At 42.0% G+C, this 22,068-nt stretch overlaps 1 protein-coding gene across 1 annotated transcript in view; it reads right to left on the reverse strand.

The window, feature by feature from the left end:
* Positions 1-5,411: 5,411 nt before the first annotated feature.
* The window catches only part of LOC105703777 (protein Skeletor, isoforms B/C), a 39,085-nt gene continuing 22,428 nt past the window's right edge, over positions 5,412-22,068 (reverse strand). The window contains exons 5-11 of the mRNA XM_012432427.2: positions 13,120-13,358; positions 12,484-12,664; positions 10,453-10,822; positions 9,505-9,825; positions 8,630-8,753; positions 7,854-8,148; positions 5,412-7,366 (exon numbers count right to left, since the gene is read on the reverse strand). Of these exons, the coding sequence (XP_012287850.1) occupies positions 7,217-7,366; positions 7,854-8,148; positions 8,630-8,753; positions 9,505-9,825; positions 10,453-10,822; positions 12,484-12,664; positions 13,120-13,358 (1,680 nt within the window). The 3' untranslated portion in view covers positions 5,412-7,216. The remainder of the gene's footprint in view (positions 7,367-7,853; positions 8,149-8,629; positions 8,754-9,504; positions 9,826-10,452; positions 10,823-12,483; positions 12,665-13,119; positions 13,359-22,068) is intronic.

Below are 22,068 nucleotides of genomic sequence, written 5' to 3' on the forward strand. Positions count from 1 at the left end.
CGATTTCTCTGGCCATACCTATACCTCGTAATTACTTAGATGCTTAATTACTTTTCCCATTATTTACCAGAAGTTACAGCTGACCGGTTAAGCTGTGAACTCTATGATAACGTGTTAAGCACTGCGCAGGTGTCGGGTGATATGGCAACGAGAACTAATGATCGTCGGTAATGGCGCGTAGAGATACTCGGTAGAGTCTCGCGCCAAGTACATACACCCTTGCATACGTTTCTTTAATGTCTCTAAGTGATAAGGACTACCTGCGCAGTGATTGTACCACGCGTGTATCTCACAAGCGTTTTTACAGCGACTTGGATGATAATGTTAACAGAATTGACTCGTTACAAGCTGCTACTCACACCGAAACTAAATGTCAGGCTCATCGGACACTCTTGTCGTGTTTCTCTCACGATTCTAGTAACACTTTACTCAATTTACGGTATCACGAAGGGAAGCTTCAGTTATCACTTAGCGATTTAAAGCGACTCCTCACTGAGAAACGTTTATTTTTTTTTTTCTGGATTCCTTCGCGGCTTGCAACGTCTTGAGAGACACGCATGCTACAAGTTGAAATTATACCGACCTTTTACATAGACTATATAATGAAAATTAACACCCGACCAACGCCTTTCTTATAATCAAGAGTCAAATAAGCGAAGTATTTACTGAACTTCTTGTGTGTGTGTGTGTGTGTGTGCTTTTTTTCACGTTTATATTTAAAACAGACGAACGGAGATACGACGCGAGCTTTGGTTTCTTTCCGTCAGCTTGTAACACGCTCGCAGGGCGTTCATTCTTAATTTGTTATTAACTATTGCTAATCCATGCACAGCATGGGCCGTATCGCAGCGAGATCTCTTTTCTGTAACCCGTGATATCAATCTTCTTCCGTTACCCCAATCGAAACGCTAGCTTCTAACTCTGATATCGTATCTCCTGGATTAATTAGAAGGACCTAAGTACACGTACATCGCCCACCAAGAAGTACTGAAATAGGGTGACAAATCTCGATTCGTACATTTAATTATTACACTGGGAGCTCCGTCGAGTCCTGCGACAAGTGCATGTCGTCGACTAGCCGAGGTCTCTTTACTTCAATGATGTACTTTTTTTTCTCTTTTCTTGATTTAACGTCGATACCTCGCAATTAGACGAGCCTATGCATACGTACTCCATCGATGTTTAATTAACAAGCAAGTAGAGCGAAGTATGTCAATTGATATCGTTTAAAAAGTCGAGATCTAGATATTCACTCGCTTGGTCGTACCCGTCGATCGTATCACAAGATCTCCTTTCCGAAGTGTCTTTCTTTTATACATATATTTTCTTATTAATTGATATGCCGGCTCTCTTAAGTTCGTTATCTCCCTTATTAAGTAGTAGAGTCTAATTATACGTAGTCTATTGATATTTATTTAGGAAGCGAGCAGAGCGGAGATCTCGCCTGATACGATCAAATCTCGTCGATTGCTCGGTCGTATTTCGTTACGATTTTTCATATTTTCTATTGTTTTCCGGTTCTCTTTTAACCTGACCTAGCTTAACACGTAAACCCTCGGGAACGAAAAAATGGTTGACAATGTTTCTCGACACTATTGCGAGATCTCTTTGATATATCTTTCCAAAGGGATATTTCTTTCGAGAGTCTGATAAGCCTTTGGAATGCTTGTTTCAGAACTAATTACACTCTAACTAGACGTATCTCTAAGAACGAGAACCTTGGCTTGAAGAACTATTTGTTTACGGCTTAAAAATGTCACAACGTTAATATAAAGCGCCTTTGTCGTTAACAATCCGTTTCGTCGAGACGCTATCCGCGTAAATAAACCAGGGCGCGCGCAAATGTATTTGGCGCGGAACTCAGTCGAGTTTTGTAATCATTGACGTAAAAAATCGGAGAAAAATCTGTAAAATTATTACCAGCACTGCCGAGCAAGGCGCCGACCTTACTTTATAATATATCCTTGAAACGGAGTAACAATAGCCAGTAAACAAATTGTTCTTCGGCGTTAATCTACGATGGGCCTATTCATGGGCTTCAGAAGTCAACGTCGAGATAATCGCCGTGTACGATTTTTCTTATCTCCTCCATCATTTTTAACACTTCTCTACCCTATGTTAAAAATTCCAAACGAAGAAAAAGGATTGAAAATGAAAAAGATAGAAGGATAAAGCAAGCTTGGAAAACTCGCCGACGAAGTGGAGCTTCTTTCGTAGCTCTCGATACACTTATTCTTTTCTTCCCGCAGGCCCGAAAATTCTGGGAAAAATTATAACACGACTACGTTTAAATTTACGACTTACGATTACTTATACGTCTCTCATACGCCGATGATTATTGTCTAAGGGCCAGTAATTATTGTCTAAGTAAAGTACCTCATCGACCTAGCGGGTCGCCGCAATCTCGAAAAGGGTTTTCCTCAAAGATCTTTCTTATTTTTTTTTTCTTTTTGTCTCCCAGTCGCGAAGCACAGGGAAACAATGGTTAATCTATACAATAAGCTTCGAAATGAAGGGCGACATCGATCCTTGGTATCAAAAAAGTGTGGAAATCCGTTAATCACCGGAAACCCGGGTTTGGACAGCAACGAATGATAACTGATTATGTTATCAGGACACATCGATGATGGAAGCCTGTCTTGCGGTGTCAGACGAGGGATTGGTTTTGATTTTTTTTCATCTATTTTTCACTCGCGTCCTCGTGAAATTTTGGCTGATGAATGAATAAAAAATTATGTTCATATAATTTTTTAATTTTTTTTTTAGAAAAGAAGACCTTTGCTTCAAAACGTTGTATTTAAGGTGGCAGAAGAATTGGCTGAAAATTGGAAAATGAAAAGGCGGCCTGCATTTTTCAAATCGTTCTTTCAACTTTTGTTAACTGCGGATGAATGATAATTGTAAATGTTTAAATGTTAAATGTCTGACATCGCGAAGACAGGCTCGTAGCCACGTTTAATGCATGCACACAAGTAGTCCGGGGTTCTCTGAGCTCTCTAATTGGAGTACAAGTTTTATATATAATTATTTACGTGATATAGCAAAAAAGAATTACTTTCCTTATAGCCTAGGCTATGCAATTGCTTCTTAAGAGCTAACGATTCCGGGCCGAGTTCGCGTTGCCTCGCAAAAATCAGAAATGAAATTTCGGCAAATTGCCCCCCGCTAGTTAACAAAAAGTTTCATAAATTTCATACACTTTCAGCACCCAAGGCTGTGGTAAAATAAACGGCGTAAATTTATTAGAAATTTTCCAAGGAAGTTACTACACTTACGTACTACATTTCCAACAGATTTATCGCATTTGAAGATACGTTAAAAAATTCCATAATGCCTCCAACGAAATTGTAATTACAAGGTTGCTATATATATATATATCTTTTTTTTTTCAACAATGCAGTTAATAATATATTGTATTACTTGGCAGGATGTGGATTAACGCGAATTGGAAACACTTAAATTTAGTTTTACGACCCCGAGGTCGAGTTGCTAATCATTCTTGCAAGTAAATGAATCTTTAGGTAAGGCTTTTGACAATGCGTTTTTGTATATTGCATTTTGTCGTGATTTTTGCGAAGCAGCTCAGTCGACATCAGACCCGGCAGGTCGTAATCATTATTGTCATGCTCACAGAAGTAGGAGTTTCATATCCGCTTACAAGCTAGATTTCTCATCGTATATTGTCTAAGATCGTGTACACGTATTTCGAGAGAAAGAGAGAGAGAGGAAAAAAAAAGAAAAAAAAACAGGGCGAGAAGAAACCTCTTATTGTCTCGAATTGCCGTAGAGTATTGTCTCCGTTCCTTTGATCAGCCATTACAGCCCACTTACGATCATTATTGTCGCACAATTAATTCGAATAGTACATTGAGCGAAAAAATAACATTCCTTGTCAGCACAAAATAATTCCTAAACATTTGTTTCTAATTTTTGTTAAATATCCCAAGGGACAGATTTTCTATCAAGATGTCTCGTAGATTTCACTCGAAGATATTGAAATTATTTGTCGATAGTCTCACCGATATATTTTGAGATTTGGTAGCTAGAAATATCTCTCTTCCTCGGGAATATCTTACAGACTGGTCTTCTTGTGGCGAGCGCTTTAAGTCGAGAATCTCTCTCTTTTCTCTCTCGCTTGTTTTTTCCTTTCTTTTGTTTTTGGATCGTTCCTGGGATTGAATTTTGAGGACACCCCGGCATTTTAGAAGCTGTTATCAACGTTCTGCTTTACGCTAGATATCCCGGCTAATTACTAGGCTGATTATGTATTTTGCTGATTTCTTGGTTGCGCTTCGTCGAACCCCTTGCACGTTGCGATCTCGACTTTATGCTTTATCTTTATGTCAAATATCTCCCCACGATTTTTATCATCGAGACCAATCCAATATACATAAGTCTTCATAAACTGATTTTACATGTTTATCTCAATTGGCCATCTCAAAAGTTCATATCCCTCGGTGGTCAATTCTGGATTTTTATGAATTGCCAATTGTTAACTTCGGTATTGTCCGGCCTAGTTTTGTATATTTTATCTATTCCAGACTAAAACCAAGAGCATACTTTTCTTTTTCTTTTAATGAAATTTCACGAGCAAGTTTTGAAACTTCATCACGAGATTATGGAGGCCCTAAGAAAAAAACGCGATGCTCGTGAAATTTCATTTCTCGAGAACAAAATGTTTTTCTTTGGTTCTTGTCCAAGATAGATACAAATTTTTATTTTTTTTCGAAAAATGAAATTTCACGAGAATCGCGTTCTTCCTTAGGGCCTCCATAATCACTTGCTGAAGTTTCGAAGGATTCGGTGTACTCAGTTTGGATAAAAATTAATATTTTCACGTTTTATGTATGTGGAATGGCTCTTTAATATCACCTTAAGGGTGTAAGGAGGTTTCGAGGTACCTCGAAATGTCCTTTCAAAGACTCACAACGTCCAAGGGGCCAGTTCCTAATTCCTCCAGGGCATCTCCTGTCCGAGTGGAATCCTAATTGATTCAATTGAGAAGTTTAATGTAACTGCACCCAAGGCACATTTTATACTTTCATTCCGTTTCAGGAAGGTCCACTCTTAACGTAGGTATATATACATGCGCATGCAGCGAGTTCTCATATACATTTAAATATATATATATATGTAGGGCGAAAGTTTGTAAAGTTCCCTCAGAGTGTCACGACTACGTCTCTCGTTTCATACCCGAGTCGAAAAGATTTATCTCATGTAAGTCTCATATAAGCCTTAAGGCGACATGAAAGGGTCATCCTAAGTATATGAAACATCAAAAGATTAATAAAAAATTTTCTCCAAACTGCACCGAATTATCGGAAACTTTAACCCGCGATTACGGAGGCCCTAAATAAGGACGCGATGCTCGTGAAGTTTCATTTTTCGACAAGAAAATGTCTTTCTTTGATTCTTGTCCAAGATAAATACAAGTTTTTTATTTTTTATTTTTTTTCGAAAAATGAAATTTCACGGCTCCATAATCTCCCGATTAAGTTCCAAATTTGATAAATATTTTCATATTTTTGGTATGCATATGTGACACTTTTTTATCACCTTAAAGGGCGAGAATTGAGATGTTAATGAAATCAGTCTCATTAGAGCCTCAAATATACGTTTAGGTCCGATTTTTTGTACAGTTGAGGTCCATTCAAGTGTTTGATCAAGAGCCTTGGCTGGAAAAACAATTTGTTTACTGCCAATATATATATATAAATACGATTCATTACAATATCAATAACGGTCAAACGTTATCTATATCCGTATATATATACTTTTTATACATAAAAATATATTTTCACATATATTTTTCAATGTATCTCCATGTGGGAAAAGAGCCTAAAATGTCTGTCGAGGAAAGAAATTATGAAAGGGTTCATATGAGATCCATAATTTCGACTCGGGTGTTTTATCAGCCCTTGATTACTTATCACCTCACCACGTTACGCCCTTCCTCGCCTCGACTACCGTAAAGATTATTGTCAAACAGACAGCATTTATAAACATATATATATATATATGTGTGTGTATATATGTATATGCGTATGTATATCCTTAGGAGCTACGCGACGTTAAAGTTATGTAAATTCAACTATAACTTTGTGCAAAATTTACATAGACGAGCGCCTGCCGCTTATCGCGTCCCCGATAAGAGCGGCGGTAAATACTTTCTAATATTGTCGCTTCCGGCTTTCTCGCGTTTAACACGTTGAGCACGTTTGCACGTTTCGTTTCCTAAATAGGGCCTCAAGAATCTCTCCTACTCGAGTCCCAAAGAATTCCGCCTTTCTTCCTGTATTATTGTCTGGAGGATGTCCTCCTCCCTTATCGTCCCCTATCGTGATAAGACTCGACGCACGAAAATGGGTCTTCAGAAATGATTTTTTCTTTTGTTTAACCAAATTAGTTTGCTTAGAACGACTAAGGGGCTTTGGTTGAATCGTTTTGTTAATTATAGAAAGTACCTTGGTCAATGAGCTGGACATTTTCTGTAAATGTCCCTAATTAGTTTAATAATTTATGTGATCAATGACTTTTGGTTGATCACGTAAAATTAATTAATTATTGCTTCACTTAATAACCATGTTCTATGGTTGAAGCGAGAAAAACATTGCATTGATTTAACCAAATATTAATCCTCCGTGCAACAATATCAAAGACGAATTACTTTCTTCCTGAAAAAGGCGTGAAAAGACTCGGATGTTTTTTTTTTTAAGACCTATTAACGGTATGAAATTATTAATCAACGTTATAAATAATAATCTCTAATCTTATCGCACTTTCAGTTATCCATCCCGTCCTCGTGCGTCGATTTTTACCGATTATCTATTTTATTGTCTTATATCTCGATCATTAATTTGACGCGCGTACTGCATATATACGCGATGCGTAAATACATACATATACAAATTTATATAAATGTTTATATAATTGCATACGTATGTATCAACATATATATATATATGTGTGTATATATATATATATAATATGAAATGTGGAATCTGATAAGTCTTAAAAATATCTCGCTAATCTTTACATAGAATTAAATCCTTACGCGTTAAATACTTTCTTACAACCTTGTATCATTTGAGTCGATCACGGTTCTCCTTCCGATTTCTTCGTATAGATATCTCGACGCTTATCGTGCGTCCACGATTTGGATGCATTCGGATCCACGTGCACCGTTTTGGACGTCAAAATGCAATTAAGCCGCAATTCATCTGAGGAACGATAAACTGCAGAGGGCCGATGCGATTATTGTCACCAGGAATGGCCCGATACTAGAAGCGTGACTTCCGTCTCTTCTCGGTCGGTAACCAGCCTCCACCACGTTGATTTTCCAACCTAAATTATTGTGCGTGTAACACTGAAAAGAAATATTGATATCAGCGCCCAGATATAGAGCAAGGGGAAGGTGAAACACTTTGAGAGATTTGGCCGACGTCAGTAAAGAAAAGTGTCTTATGCGCTTCTGTGCTAAAACGATGGTAATACCAGGTCTCGGAGAGAAAATTTAGTTGGCATGGAAATCACAGATGGCGCAGGGGGTCCCTCTGCAGCCAATAGGGCCCCAGAAACAATGAATACAGGGGATTTCTGGAGTTTTACTTGGATTTCTTTATAATTATTGTACGTAAACGACACATGGAGCACGCCATTTAGTAAAATACTCAATATAATTTGACACAGCTGTCAATATAAATACGAAGGCCGGCAACGTAGGTATTTAGAAGACTTTTCTGTACCGACGTCGGCCAAACTTCTCAACGTGCACTTCACCTTAACAATCTGATCCTGTTAAAAGAACCAGAATGTAGGCTGTTCTACTTATTCTTGAGTATGTCATTAGTTACCTGGTAGTACACCAGATCTGGAGTGTTTTGTGCGACCGTCCAGACGAGTTTTGCAGGCTCGCCCTGGTCGCATTCGAGCCTCAGAGTCTCGAAGAAGCTCTCGAAAGTCTCAGAATCGGCACTCATGTCGATGGTTTTATGAGTCCACTCGCAATAACGACCCGCCGCCGTGGGATATGGATATCCATCGGCATCGTAGCCGACCCCGGCGTAGATTTTCTGCAGCATCTGCTGAGTCTGAGACTTCTGGCCGTATCCTCCCTCAGGGCTGTCAGTAATGTAGAACGGATGGTACCTGGAGGGCAGCCATTTTTCCACATCATACGAATTAATTCTCGCTAATCATACGGATCGCTCTTTCGCATGTAAGATACTACTCCATCCCTAACTGACGCTGAGACATGCAGGAATAAATTTATGGAAAAAGAGTTACGACTAACAGAACTATTCACAATAGTTGATAATACTATCAGGGCAAGTCAAATATTGTCTTTCATTATTTTTATTTAATGTTGCAATTAAATATTGTATGGGCATTGTACCCTGTTTTACCGGTTACGCAGATTTTGCCCCTTGAAAGTAGTTGCAATTTTTACAGAGGTGTATAGGGTGTAGAGGGCGCTAAGGGGCCGCGCCTTCCTTTCTAACAATGTACTGTAAATAGTATCTGAGTCCTTTTTGAACCATGAAACTAGTTAGAAAATAATTCATTTTACTAGATTTCTCTCTCTCAGGGTATGTGCTTAGCATCGAGTGAAGCGAAATATACACTTTACCGTGCTGGATGAGTCGGATTGTTTCCACCCTCTACGATGAAGGTATAAGTTCTGCCCCTCTCTACTGTTATCTCCGGGATCAGAAGGTCGTTGATATACCAGGCGATTCCCCAGGAGGGTTGTCCTAGAAACGAGCGTCATTTCAATTTATCAGTTGTTACTTAATTAAAGATACTCCTAGTCACCTGTGCAGGAGAAAAAAAAGCACAAAAAATATACAGGATAACACATAATACAAGAAACTAACCTAGTAGCATGAAACATTTCATCAATATTTTCTCGTAATCTTCTCTAAATATCTCAAGCGACAGATTTTCCAAGATGTCCCGTAGATTTCATTTGAAGATATCTAAAATACCTATTTAAACTCTCTGCGACATATTTAGTTTTAACAAATCATGAACGTATAACGAAAATACATTTTTCACTTTACGATTATTATCGGACACTTCGTTTGTTATAAAAAAACACCGGACATTTTTGCAATATCTTCTCTCCATTATTTCACTATTGTAGCAAATATTGAATGAAAAAAAAAACTAATATTGACATGACACTAAATGCTTCATACATGTGTAAGAAAAATGTTACGATATTATATGGAGCTAATGTTATGCAGATATTATAAAAGTAATATTCTAAAGCAAATGTTTCAGATGTCCGGTAGATATTTACAACATGTAGGATATTCGTTAGATGTGTAGAAAGTATGAGAAATATTTTGCGCTAGTAGGGAAGAAATGGATAAATGTCGGTTTGTACTGTACCGACGTTTTCCAGATAAGGAGGTATCTTTTTGTGTCTTATCGCCCCCTCTTACGATATATTTCAATTGGGATAAGATCAAGATAAAAACTCGGAATTGATATAATTACCTGTGATCCTGGTGTACCCCCTCTTGCCCCCGGTGGGTCCGATCCTGGCACTGAAGGTGTCCTCGTCGATGATCTCGGCGGGGGGCCATGCAGGGATGCTGGACATGTCCGGGACGTTGTACAGGGAATTTGTACATTCATGGACGTTTCTCGATGCGAAGTCTATGCGAATGTCCTCGGTGGTCTTATCAAAGCTGTGATGGGCATTGGCTTCGCCCCTCGAATTAAGGGGCCCTATGGCGGCGATAACGCTTGCCTCTGATACCGGGATGGGCTTGTCCTTCATGGGGTCCTTGGGGTTCAGGGGCCTGGAGTAGGTCACTGAAAAATACATACACCTTCAGGTGAAATCCTTAGGATGATATGAAACGCGCTGAGAAATTTCATCCAGGTAGATAAATTAAAATCCATCTGTACCCCTTTTGGCGGTAACGTCATTTTGAATACTCAAGTGGTAACATAAGCTGGCGCGTCCTGTTACCGACATTTATATTTACATTTACGTCTTTTACAGTCTAAGTTAAGAATTATACAACCTGCAGCGTTCCATACGTCATTTCGGTAAAGTAATGGATGAGGAGATTGAGGTGAAACTGTCGAAATCCCGGGAATTCATTATTCTAACAACTGTTTAGGACCGACGTCGCCATCTGTGACGTTTGGCTGTAACTAAATCTTTGCTCTGAGACCACAGGTTACCGACGGGGCAAGCCTGCATTCTCTTGCAATCGTTCGTGAAAGTATTTTCATATACTTAACGCGTAGAATCGACATTCCTTATTAATGTATATTTAACGTAGAAAGTAGAAAATCCGTGGGTGGATAATCGTTTAATTTTTACACTATATCCCCTAGATTTGATAAATAAAATAAAAATAATTAATACTGGATAAAATCTAAATCCCGCTACTTTGTGTCGGTAGGACTGTAATTAAGTAATTTAATTACCAATCGTCACTCCATTAGTTCTCTCCCCGTGGATGAATTCGGCGTCGTTTACCCCACCGATCCTCTCATCAGGACAGACGCCCTTTTTTCCATCGCATTGGGCGTAATCCGACATGTAGTAGTCGTCGACGATGAACTTTCCCGTCTTCCCGTCGTATCCTACGACGACGACGTCCCCGCCGAGCATTTCAGCTTTTCCTTGCCTCCCGGAAAGCCCGAAAGAGATGTACTGATCATCTCTAATTCTTCCGGCCAGTCGAATCTGCACTTTGTCACCCATCAGCTCCCATTGCACCTGCACTCGACCCTGAAGAAGCTCCCTGCAGTTGCTGAGCTCGTGCCTCATGTGGGGAGCCGGAGTACTGCTCGTCTGAAAATGTCATTCTCGAATTAATAAACAATATTGCATACTTATTATCACATAAGATGACATGAAAGGCGCAGAGAAATATAAACAACGTTGATAAATTAAATGTCACCTGTGCCCTTTTTCCTGGTAACACCATTTTAAATACTCAAGTGGTAACGTAACCTGGCACGTCGCGTTACCGACATTTATGTTTTTCACTTTTACTATCTACGTTGAGAATTATACGAATTGAAGCTTTCCATATGTCATTTCGGTAAAGTAATGATAAAGTGATCGATGTAAATCTGTCGAAATCCCGCGGGTTCATGATTTTTGATACTCTAATTGACCGATGGCGCCATCTGTGGCGCTTGGCAGAAATTAATTTTTTTTACTGTGAATACACGCGTTACCCATGATATTTGACTATCCATGTGACAACTATACTCTATGGTGGAACCTGCAAGAATTTTTTTGCCTCGCTGATAAGAGATTAAAAGTAACATCTAGATATCAACTTACCGTGGGGTGAGAAATGGAAAGTAAGATAAATGAATGGAGATAAAAAGGCTGGATATGGGAAGTGATGAACAAAAAATGGATATCGAGACGTACATGCAAATTCATTGGACATTTTTATTAACGAAATGACGAGCGGGGTTAATTTGCGATCAAAGTGGTATGAATAACAATTCTATTAATAATTATTAATCAAGGAGTATTATGTTTTTAAGAGCACTTATAATTCGGTCGATGCATTAAATATGAACTTCCGATGATTTCATGCGATTGGAATGAATGCGGTGTTAATGAAACGGCGATATGAAAATAATGTTTAAATTAAACGTTCCTTTGTTTTTTTTGTAAATGGTAGAACGGTCTATCATAGGTGTTGCTAATTGTAGGATCGTTCAATTAAACTATTAACAATTTGTACCTCGTCACTGGTCTAACTGTCAATGGGAATGTAAAATAATTCGACGGCTCGTAGAATGATTATAAAATCATTTAAGGGCTGTAGTAAATGGAAAATCTCAAATGTTAATTCGGAAAGTCGAATGATCTTACTTTAGTCCGTTTTACAAGGAGCAATCTCGAGTTCTACTACTTACAGGATTGTACCACCAGGGCGGCTATTCCGAGATAAGAGCAAAGTGTCTCAGTCTTAATTCAATTTTTATATGAATATTTAAATGATAAGAACCACCGCCTATAAAATACTAAAACCCTATGCATAGAAAATCTCTTTAAAGACAGAGCGCAGTAAATCGCAATAATCCTTAAAATTTGAGTATTCGCGTGAGATCGACGTCGGAAATAAATCCAGAAAGTCATCTGGTCTTTGTTTTTAGCGAAGAAAAAAATTTAAAAAAAATGGCACAAACAAAACTCATCGCAGAAACATGCCAATAAGCCTGTTCATTTTGTTTGTGCCTCAAACTGGATTCCAGGTTCACACGGCCTCTTTGGTTCAATGAATTCCTTATCCTCAGTGTAGATGAAAATTTCCCAAGGGAGCTTTTTTTAAACTAAAACCCGAGGACCCCATCGAACCACCCCCAAGCGAGGGGTCGATATAACCTGAAGAAGAGTTTTTTACGATCCGAGAATGGTTTCAAACGAATCCTAGAGGTCGCGAGTCCTCCGTTTTGTCGTTTTCGGATCAATTCGTCTCGGTTTACCGTGATCTTGGTTTGTCCCAAAGCCGGGGGTACGTCCAGGTCCTTCGGGATCAAAACGTGTCCGAAATTGTGCTTATATTGCACACACCAAACGGCCAGCCACTCGATGTCATAGACAGTCAGATTTCCTGGCAAAACGATTTCGATGTCCTCGCCTAGATAGCCCCTTAATGGCTCGAGACTGGGAAAAAGAAGGTTTGATTAATAAACAATTGATTTAACAGTTTGATAATGGTATCATTAAGGTGATATCAATGCGCCGAGTAATTTACTCGACGTCGGTTAAAGAGAAAGACGTCGAAAATATGTATCGACGACGCCGTCTTGGTTCTAGTCTGAGGTAGATAAAGGAATTTTCCTCGAGAAATTATATATTTTAAGGGGATTATATCCACGTGGTAAAGTTACAGAAGTACTGTAAATAATTTGGTGCCTGGTAGGCCATTTTTAGATTACCTCAATGGTAACATTGCTCGCTTAAAGAGAAATCAATGTTCCCTTGAGCCATAGTTACAGTAAAGAGACCCAGCGCTCGATCGAGGCTCATGAACTTGTCTGAGACGCTATCGTGTCGTTTGAGTAATCAGCTGGGTTTCTAGTACCCTTAATAATATTTCCTTCGTTTATTGATGTTACCTGCCGACCTCGTTGGGAACTTTAGTGCCGAAGGTGTTCGGTTCCGAACCGTTCCCCACCCAGAAGTAGGCGTCCGGACCTGCTCCGTCGTAATGCAAATTCGGGATGTAGAAGGTCTTGCTGTCCAAAATGCTGATATTTCCACTCCTGAGTCCGTGTGCTAACCTGGAGAACTCCGACAGGACCCTTGGCTTGGGGATCTCTAGGTCCTGGGGTATCCTGATGTGTCCGAAATCGACCTGGAAAGAAAAACCACTATTAAAAAGCCATTCTGAAGAATAACAAAATGACTATCCCGGTGTTCATAAGATTCTATCAAGAGACAGAGTTTCGAGCCAAACACATTAACGTGAAAATATCACAATGTCCAGTAATAAGGAACCGCGCCATGCGTACTTGTCGCGAGACGCCACCGAGGGCATAAGGAGATTCAACGCCAAGTACTGAAATCGTCCCCATGATTATTGCTTTAAGATTTTCAGATTTTTTTTATCTAGTGCCGAGAGCACTTCCTTGATGAAATTTTGCAATTAAAAATTATTGCCTTTCTTGTATGCCTAATTATTTCGCTTAAAAATTATCGTCTTTCTTGTATGCTTCATCATTACGCTTAAAAATTATTGCCTTTCTTGTACGCTTCATCATTATGCTAAAAAATTATCGCCTTTCTTGTATGCTTCATCATTTCGCTTAAAAATTATTGCCTCTCTTGTATGCTTCATCATTATACTAAAAAATTATCGCAAAATTATCGCCTTTCTTGTATGCTTCATCATTTCCCTTAAAAATTGTTGCCTTTCTTGTATGCTTAATCATTTCGTTTAAAATTATCGCCTTTCTTGTATGCTTCATCATTATGCTAAAAAATTATCGCCTTTCTTGAATGCTTCATCATTTCGCTTAAAATTATCACCTTTCTTGTATGCTTAATCATTTCGCTTAAAAATTTCCGCCGAGCCAGTTCATATGAATGGTCTCGCATTTTCACCACCGATAACGCTCCGTGATACCGTGAGCTACTCACTTTTCACATTCTCGCCCAATCTGCTTTACGTAATAGACCCCCAGACTATTAGCGTTGTTTCTTTACACTACTTCATGGCGGGGTTTGTACTTCCCACGTTCATGGGATAATGCCAGGGTTGAAGCGGTCATCTTTGACGCGCATACCCCGTGGGCGATCGGGGATACCGATCCGGCGATTTGCCGATTTTACGGGAAGCTCGTTCGTATCCCGCGCCCTCGGGAGTCGAGTTACAAATTCCCTCGTCGGATGTCGTCCTCCCCTCGTCGGACGCGTTTCCGCCGAGGGTGGCTATGATTGACGAGCCCCTAAACGTAATGGGATTAATGGTCGCCGCGGATCGCAAACTTCTCCGACTCCCCGATTATTAACGCGGAAATTAGCGTGACTTTTTGCCGAGTTCGGATTAAGACGGCGGGGGATGAAAATTTCCAAGTCGACGGGACCGTCCTGAAAGTGACTTTTCATCCTGAACGAATACGCGTTAACACATTCGCGACCTCTGACGTGAATTCACGTCTTTTCAAGTTCTATTCCTGGTTGCCGCTGACGTGAATTCACGTCGTTTTAAATTCTATCCCTGATCACCGCTGACGTGAATCACGTCCATGACGATACACGATTTAAGTTTGCAGCAACCGCGAATGTGTTAAAAGTCACTTTTATCCTGAACAAATACGTGTTAATACACATTTACGGCTAACGTGAAGGGAAAATTCACCCTCGACGAGTCACTATAAATAAATAATAAATTATTCTACGTCTAATACAACACTTCTGGATACACTTGATGCAACAGTACTGCCTTTTCTTGTTAATAAAATAAAAAAATCACTTTTCGGGATGAATAAATTCGTAACACTACTTTACATTTACGGCCACCATGAAGGGAAAATCCGCTCTCGACGAGTAGCGCGTTGATTGGTTTCCGCCGGGGTTTAGGGTGTTTCTTTTCCCTATCGGTGACATATGGACGAGTCACTATAAATAAATAATAAATTATTCTACGTCTAATACAATACTTCTTGATACACTTGATGCAACAGTACTGCCTTTTCTTGTTAATAAAATAAAAAAATCACTTTTTGGGATGAATAAATTCGTAACACTACTTTACATTTACGGCCACCATGAAGGGAAAATCCGCTCTCGACAAGTAGCGCGTTGATTGGTTTCCGCCGGGGTTTAGGGTGTTTCTTTTCCCTATCGGTGACATATGGGGAATGATTTTCCGTGATAGGACCAGTAATCCGAACTGCGGTAACGACGAAGGGTCCACCGCCGATTCGATACCTTTGATCTGGTCGTTACGGCTTGGAAGTCTCTGAGGGGATGCAGCGCACCCCTAATAGACTGTTTATCTCGTAAATCCGGCTTTGGATTTGCCCCGGAGCCATTATACGGGCGTTTTACGCGATAAGTGATAAGCGCCCTGAAATCTCGAAAGACGGTCCAAGGGCTCCGAAATGACTTCCACCCCTTTCGGGAATTTACCCCTTCGAGTTCCTCGATTGTTTCAACCTTTAGAACGAAAAAACATTGAGGGGTGATAAAAACGGCCACGTATGTTAATCAACCCCTTCTGCCTAGCGGCCACGAGGCTTCTTTTTCAAATCCCCACGCAATAAATAATCCCAAAGCATCGCCTGAAAAACGACGAAATAACGACCCTTTCGCAAAATTTCCGATCTTTCAAGAAGACACTGTAGGGGTGAGAGAGAATATTTCTCACCCCACGGACACTAATCAAGAATTTTTTTCTCTCTCTTTTTTTTTTTGTATAGTTACGGCCAATGAATTTTCAAGATATTGCTTAATGAGACTCAAAAATAACCAACCCCTTCATGAGTTCCCTCGGTATTATTATAAAAATCACTTGGGGGTGAGAATAATGGTCGCGATAAGACTTCACCTTTTTTTCTAAATTCCACCCAATGGATTTTCAAGATATTCACGCCTTCGTCCCCCCCTCTATAATATTTCCATTTTAAGGGAAATAAATGAAATGTGCAAAAATCCCCGGAACTTCCGCTGACGTAAATCAACCCTTTTCCCATCCGGCCACCCCGGCGAAGCTTTTTTAAAGCTCCTCCACTACAAATCCGTTTAAGTCTGCGTCCCGTTCGGTGAAACTCGGAGTGTGCATTCCTTCGTTTATTAATCCCCAGCTTCCAATTTCCGGATATCAGGTCGAAGTAATCGTAAACTCTCCCCCTCCGCCCCCCTGCGTCCCACCCTATCATTCCCAGGGGATGAGACAAGTCGATAGTCGATCAAATAAACCCCCTGGAACACCATGGGGATCTGAGATGCGATCGAGAATTTTGGCGACGTGGGGTGAAAGTTCCCCCCCCTATCCCCGAATTCACTTATCCGATAACGAGATGAATATCAATGAATAATTACGTGACGGCGAGATTGATATAAATTATTGAATAATTCTCTCCAAGTTCTATTAATAATAAAATCGACCGTGATCATCCGATTTTTAAATTCCTATCTCTACTTATGAATGTAAATGAATTATTAACCTCATGTTCCTCTTTATTGAATTAATAATTAATATCATATCATTAATAAATAGTATCATCCACCCTATCCGCGATTATCATTTGAAGTAAATTTCCCACGTTCCTCTTTATTAAATTAATAATTAATATCATACAATATACCCTTAATTTTATTTATGGTAGTGTTTCTATGGTCGGTGTTAATTTAGTTTTCAATTTCTTATTTCCAGAGGGGTGCGACGTCTTTTCGCGGGTTCGATAAGAAGGGGAAGAAGTCGATGCGCGCTCGAGATATGCAGTCTGGTTATCGTCCTTCGCGTTATCGGAACCGTATCGCCCCTCGTATCAAGGCCCCTCGTATATATCCAGCCCCTCGCAGCCCGTCAAGAGACGAGCGTCGTTTAGGAAATTGAGACATCGAGCCTCGTTATGGCGGATCCCCTCTCGGCCATTCGCAGGAGCGGGCCGCGTTATTACGGCCAACTTTCGCCTGTCTTTCGCCGACCACCCCTTTGCTCATGTACCCCCCAAAACTGTCTAAAATATGAAATGCTAACATGTCCCATTGCGACTTTGCTCGCGATATGTGCTATTAGAAATTTGGAACAATACATTTCACCCCTTTTCACCCCCCGAAGGGGTGGTTAGGGCGAAATCTTGAAATTGGTTTTTAGACATTTGTGTGTACATTTTTTTTTTAAGTAAAAGTCATGAATATTAGCATCCCCCATCGTGACTGTGCTCGCGATATGTGCTATTAGAAATTTAGAACAACAGATTTCACCCCTTTTCACCCCCAGAAGAGGTGGTTAGGGTGAAATCTTGAAATTGGTTTTTAGGCATTTGTGTGTACATTTCTTTTTAGGTAAAATTCAAGCCGATATATCTCAGCAGGCTCGAAAGATATTACGAAATTTGTCAAAACACATTTTCACCCTTATCACCTCCTGAAGGGGTGGTAAGATTGAAATTATGAAATTGATTTTTGGGCATTTGTACGTTTACTTCTTTTAAGATAAGATGCAAGCCAATATCTTAATATACGTTATGAAATTTGTAAAAACACATTTTATCCCTCTTCACCCCTGAAGGGTTGGTTAGGGCGAAATTATGAAATTGATTTTTGGGAATTTGTACGTTAACTTCTTTTAAGATAAGATGCAAGCCAATATCTTAATATACGTTATGAAATTTGTAAAAACACATTTTATCCCTCTTCACCCCTGAAGGGTTGGATAGGGCGAAATTATGAAATTGGTTTTTTGGGCATTTGACGTAGATCAAACTTCTCGACGTGTTTTACTTCACTTTAAAGCTGCGATAAAAAAGATCCGACAGGGCCGTTGAAACGGACAATTGGTATATCGGGGGGGAGTTTGAAGGGATTCTATGGCGGATATATCCTTCCTTCGGGTGGCGGTCGACTTTAAGTAGGTAATAAATTAAACGAGCCTCCTCCCTCGCGTGCCAGATTTAATGGAACTTTTCTCCCCGGCGAAACTTTCCGCTCCCTGGGGCTAAGCTCCCGTTAAATACGTAGAACGCCCGTCTAATTATCCGGGCTTCGAGCACCTTTAGAGACCCCCGCTCGAAGCGCACCTTTCGTCCTCCCTTAAGGCTGAGGATGAGTCGAGGCGAGACCGAGCGGAAGGACGAAGGTGGAAGGATGAAGGTAGGAGGATAAATCTGGGAGATTGAAGGTGAAAGGAAGAAGGTGGGAGGATAAATGTGAGAGGTTGAAGATGGACCGATGAGAGTCCAAAGATAAAGAGAGGTCGAAGGTGGGAGGACAAAGGTGGGAAATTGTGGGAAATTCAAAGTGGAAGGATGGAGGTTAAAAGTGGAATAACTAATGAGAAGTGGAATTATAAAGCTGGAGTAAAGAAGGTGGACGGTCAAGGGAGGAAGGAACTGAAAACGTGAAAATGAAGGGTTTAATGATTAAAATGGGACCGACCTTGAATAATTAAAATCCAATCTAAGAAGATGGAAGTACGAAAGTATTGTTAAATTAAAAAAAAAAAAAAAACAGCGATCCACATAATTAAAGATGCCAATCCACCGCCAATGGCGCAAGAACAAAATCCAAGATGGCGATATTTCCACCAGATTGCGTCTTGACACACCCCCAGAGGAGAAACGATAAAAATGAAAGCCTAAACGTAAAACAAGGCACCCAGAATCACCATCGAAAGGACGTAATCGCAAGGTGTGATTGCGTAAATAAAAACACGAAGTTGAAACTCGCAAACTGAAAGGGGAAAATCAAAAAGTCGAAAACTCGAGGCGGACAAACCTGAAAGAACGTAGTCAGAGCGATAAAATCGGAAGGCCGAATTCGAGGCAAATCTGGGAAATCGCGGAAACGAGAGTCCCCCTCCCGGACACCCTAGGAACTCTAATAATCCCGCCTGCGCGAATCTCCATCCCTTCGGATAAATATCCCCCGCGGCCACAAAAGGGGGAGGGGTTGGAGGGAAGATTGGCGAGTAGGGCGAGCGATTTGGCGAGTCGAAGTCGCTCGAAAGACGCTCTAACGAGCGCCGGCCCTCCCCCCTGTGAGGGTACCCCCTACCCCCCCGCGGCGCCGCGCTCGGCCAAACTTTCCCGGCCGGCGGCGGAAGGGCGACTGCGAGGTGGGCGGCGGGTACCCGGGGGACTTTCCCGCGGCGCCGGTAGGCGGCCAATAGGCGTCGAGGTCCGCTTTCCCCTGGAGCCAACTCGAAAATCGCAATCGCGTACTATATATAACTAGTATAAAGAGATCCAATGCCATATATTGAAACCATTCCTACTTTAGGGGTCCAAGATCCTCAGATTTTTTTTTTCCGATCTAGTGTCGAGAGCGCCTCCTCGATGGAATTCTGCAATTAATAATTATCGTCTGGTAGCGGGTCCGCTAGTCTTTTCATCGCGTTGATAATGTCACGTTTTGTATATCGGATTGTCGTTCCAGTCTGCGTGCCTTAATTACAGAATTTAAAGCATTTTGGGGAATTTACGTCGATAGGAAATGTTTCGGTCGCGTAGGATTGGAGTTCCCTGATTTTCCGCAAGCGGCGCTCGCGTCGCTGGATCAGGGAAAATATGAGATCCTGGGTTCCGATTTCGGGGTGACTTTCTGTGGAACTTACTATTAGCGATATGTCTCCTTATGCTACTTCATGATCAAAAGTTTTCTCGTCCCCGTCTTGGTCTCGTCAGGTCGCACATTTTCCTCGTGATCGAAGGTGTCGAGAGATTCCTTCGCGCTGAGAAAATGAAAAAGAAAGGCTGCCCTCTTATCTAAGTAATCTCTAGGTTTCTTGGGCGCCGCCATCTTGATTTCTCCATGTCCGTATTTCTTTCCCGCTCGCGGCTGTTCGGCGGTTCCTCTCTACCGAAGAAATCCCTCGCAGAAGTCGCTCTTCCATCTCTGTACCCCAGTACCATGTATTATGCCACCCGATCTTCCTCCTAACCTTCAAAATAATCGTTAAGAAACTAACACCGACTTCCCTTCACGTCGCGACACCCCAGACGCCGCCATCTTGCCTCTACCAAAGCTCCGTATTTTTCCCGTCTACAAATCATCCAAAAATTCATTTCTACCAAGAAATCCCTGGTAGAGACGTCCTCCGACCTCTCTCTCCCCCCATTCCACATAAACCGCCCCAATATTCATTCAAACCTCCAAACCCCCCCTAGTCCCTTCCCACCACATCGCGACCCCACATGCGCCGCCATCTTGGCTCCACCAAATCCCCCAATTTTTTCATTCCGCTTACAAGTCATCAAAAGATTCCTCTCCACCCAAGAAATCCCTTATAGAGACGCCCTCTCACCTCTCCACCAAACTCCCAGGTAGACCGCCACCCCATCTCCGGTCCAGTCTCCGGAATATAGCGCCCTAAGTCGGAAGCCGTCGGCCGGGAGCTTCCAAGATGGCGGCCGCGAGCCAAGATGGCGGCGCGGCGCGGGGCATTTCCGGGCCACTGAGCTCGGGCGATCGGGGACCGGCGCGTCCTCAAAATGGCGGCAGCCGCGCTTTAAAGCCTCAGTCGCGCGCGCGCCGGCCCCGGGCAAGCATCGACCGCCGTCGCGGCGCGCATGCGCCGCTCCCTCGCCCGCGCCCGATACCTGATCGCGGCCCCAGTCCCCCTTCTCCCCTTCGCCCTCCCCCCGACCCGCCCCGCCCCGCCCCCGAGATCCGACATTATTCGCCGATTGTAGCGGAATCACCGCGGCAAGCGAGCCGCCCCGATTTCTTCCCGGATATCTATTGACCGTCCGCGCGAGGGGGTCCTCTCTTCTCCTCTCCCCCCCGGTTGTCTCCCGCGATTAAGGGTCGCCATCGACAGGCAAAAATCACGAGGCTTTTAAGGGCTGCGCTCACTTCACGGTCAATATTGAACGCAGTCCGATACGCTAGTGTCTGGCGGGTCAGTTATGCAGGGGAAAGAAAATATAATAACTTGGTTAGAATTACTACATCGACATGGGTGAAGATAACGAGGTAAGTGGAACCGTGCAGATGGTGTAATTGACCACGTGGAATGTTAAATGGGAACTTGCCAATAGGTATCGTATCGATTGAAATTTTTGTAAGCTTGTAGATTCCCAGAGTATCATTATTGAAGTTCCTGTTCCGGTAGGTTAGATTCAGTGAAGACGTTAACCGAATTAGATTTTGGTAGACCTCCCAGGGACCAGCCGGGAACCCCATGGGGGGTCTCGCGAGTTACGGTCGCCGCCCCCCATGGAAGACAGGGACGGGGTCCACTCGGTGCCAGGAGCAGTCCCACCCTCGAAAACCATGAGGCGTTTAATTAACCCCGGAAGAGGGCCGGAATTCAGATGCAAATGCACCCTGGCGGCTCGTCCTGGAGGATGTCACCCCCTTTAACGTCCCCCGGCTCGTGTCGGGGGCGTTAAAGAGAAACAGCTCGCTTCCTGGCCGATCATCCCCGGGGGCCATGAGAAAATCCAACGCAGGCGTTATACGACTCGTGCTGGTCGTTAAGATCGCCGAATGAGCCGCCATCCAACGACACCGTATAAAAGTCGTTTCAGGGATTTCAGAGCAAGACGTTCCTGGAATCTTGCTGGGGAGTCCNCCTGGGGATGTAGGAAGGACCTTATTAAAAATTCAACCTCCTGTAACCTAACAGGAACTTAACAGGAACCTCGCCAGGATCTCGTCAGGTCGACGTTTGCGATCGCTGCCCTAAAAAAAAGAGATGCGCGTTTCAGTAGTAACGGCGACGCACGGGTCAGCCATCCGTTGGGGGGCGGCTCACAAAAGCGACACTTAACGACCGACAACGACACCTTATCGGTCGATCTTAACGCCCGCTCGCTTTTACTCTTTACGACAGACCCGCCGTTCGCAGAAGTCGTCGAAACCTCGCTAGGAGAGAAAAAAACCCCGTCAAA

This window comes from Orussus abietinus, unplaced genomic scaffold, assembly GCF_000612105.2.
Source record: "Orussus abietinus isolate OABI.00-Male unplaced genomic scaffold, Oabi_2.0 scaffold43, whole genome shotgun sequence".
Taxonomy (NCBI): domain Eukaryota; kingdom Metazoa; phylum Arthropoda; class Insecta; order Hymenoptera; family Orussidae; genus Orussus; species Orussus abietinus.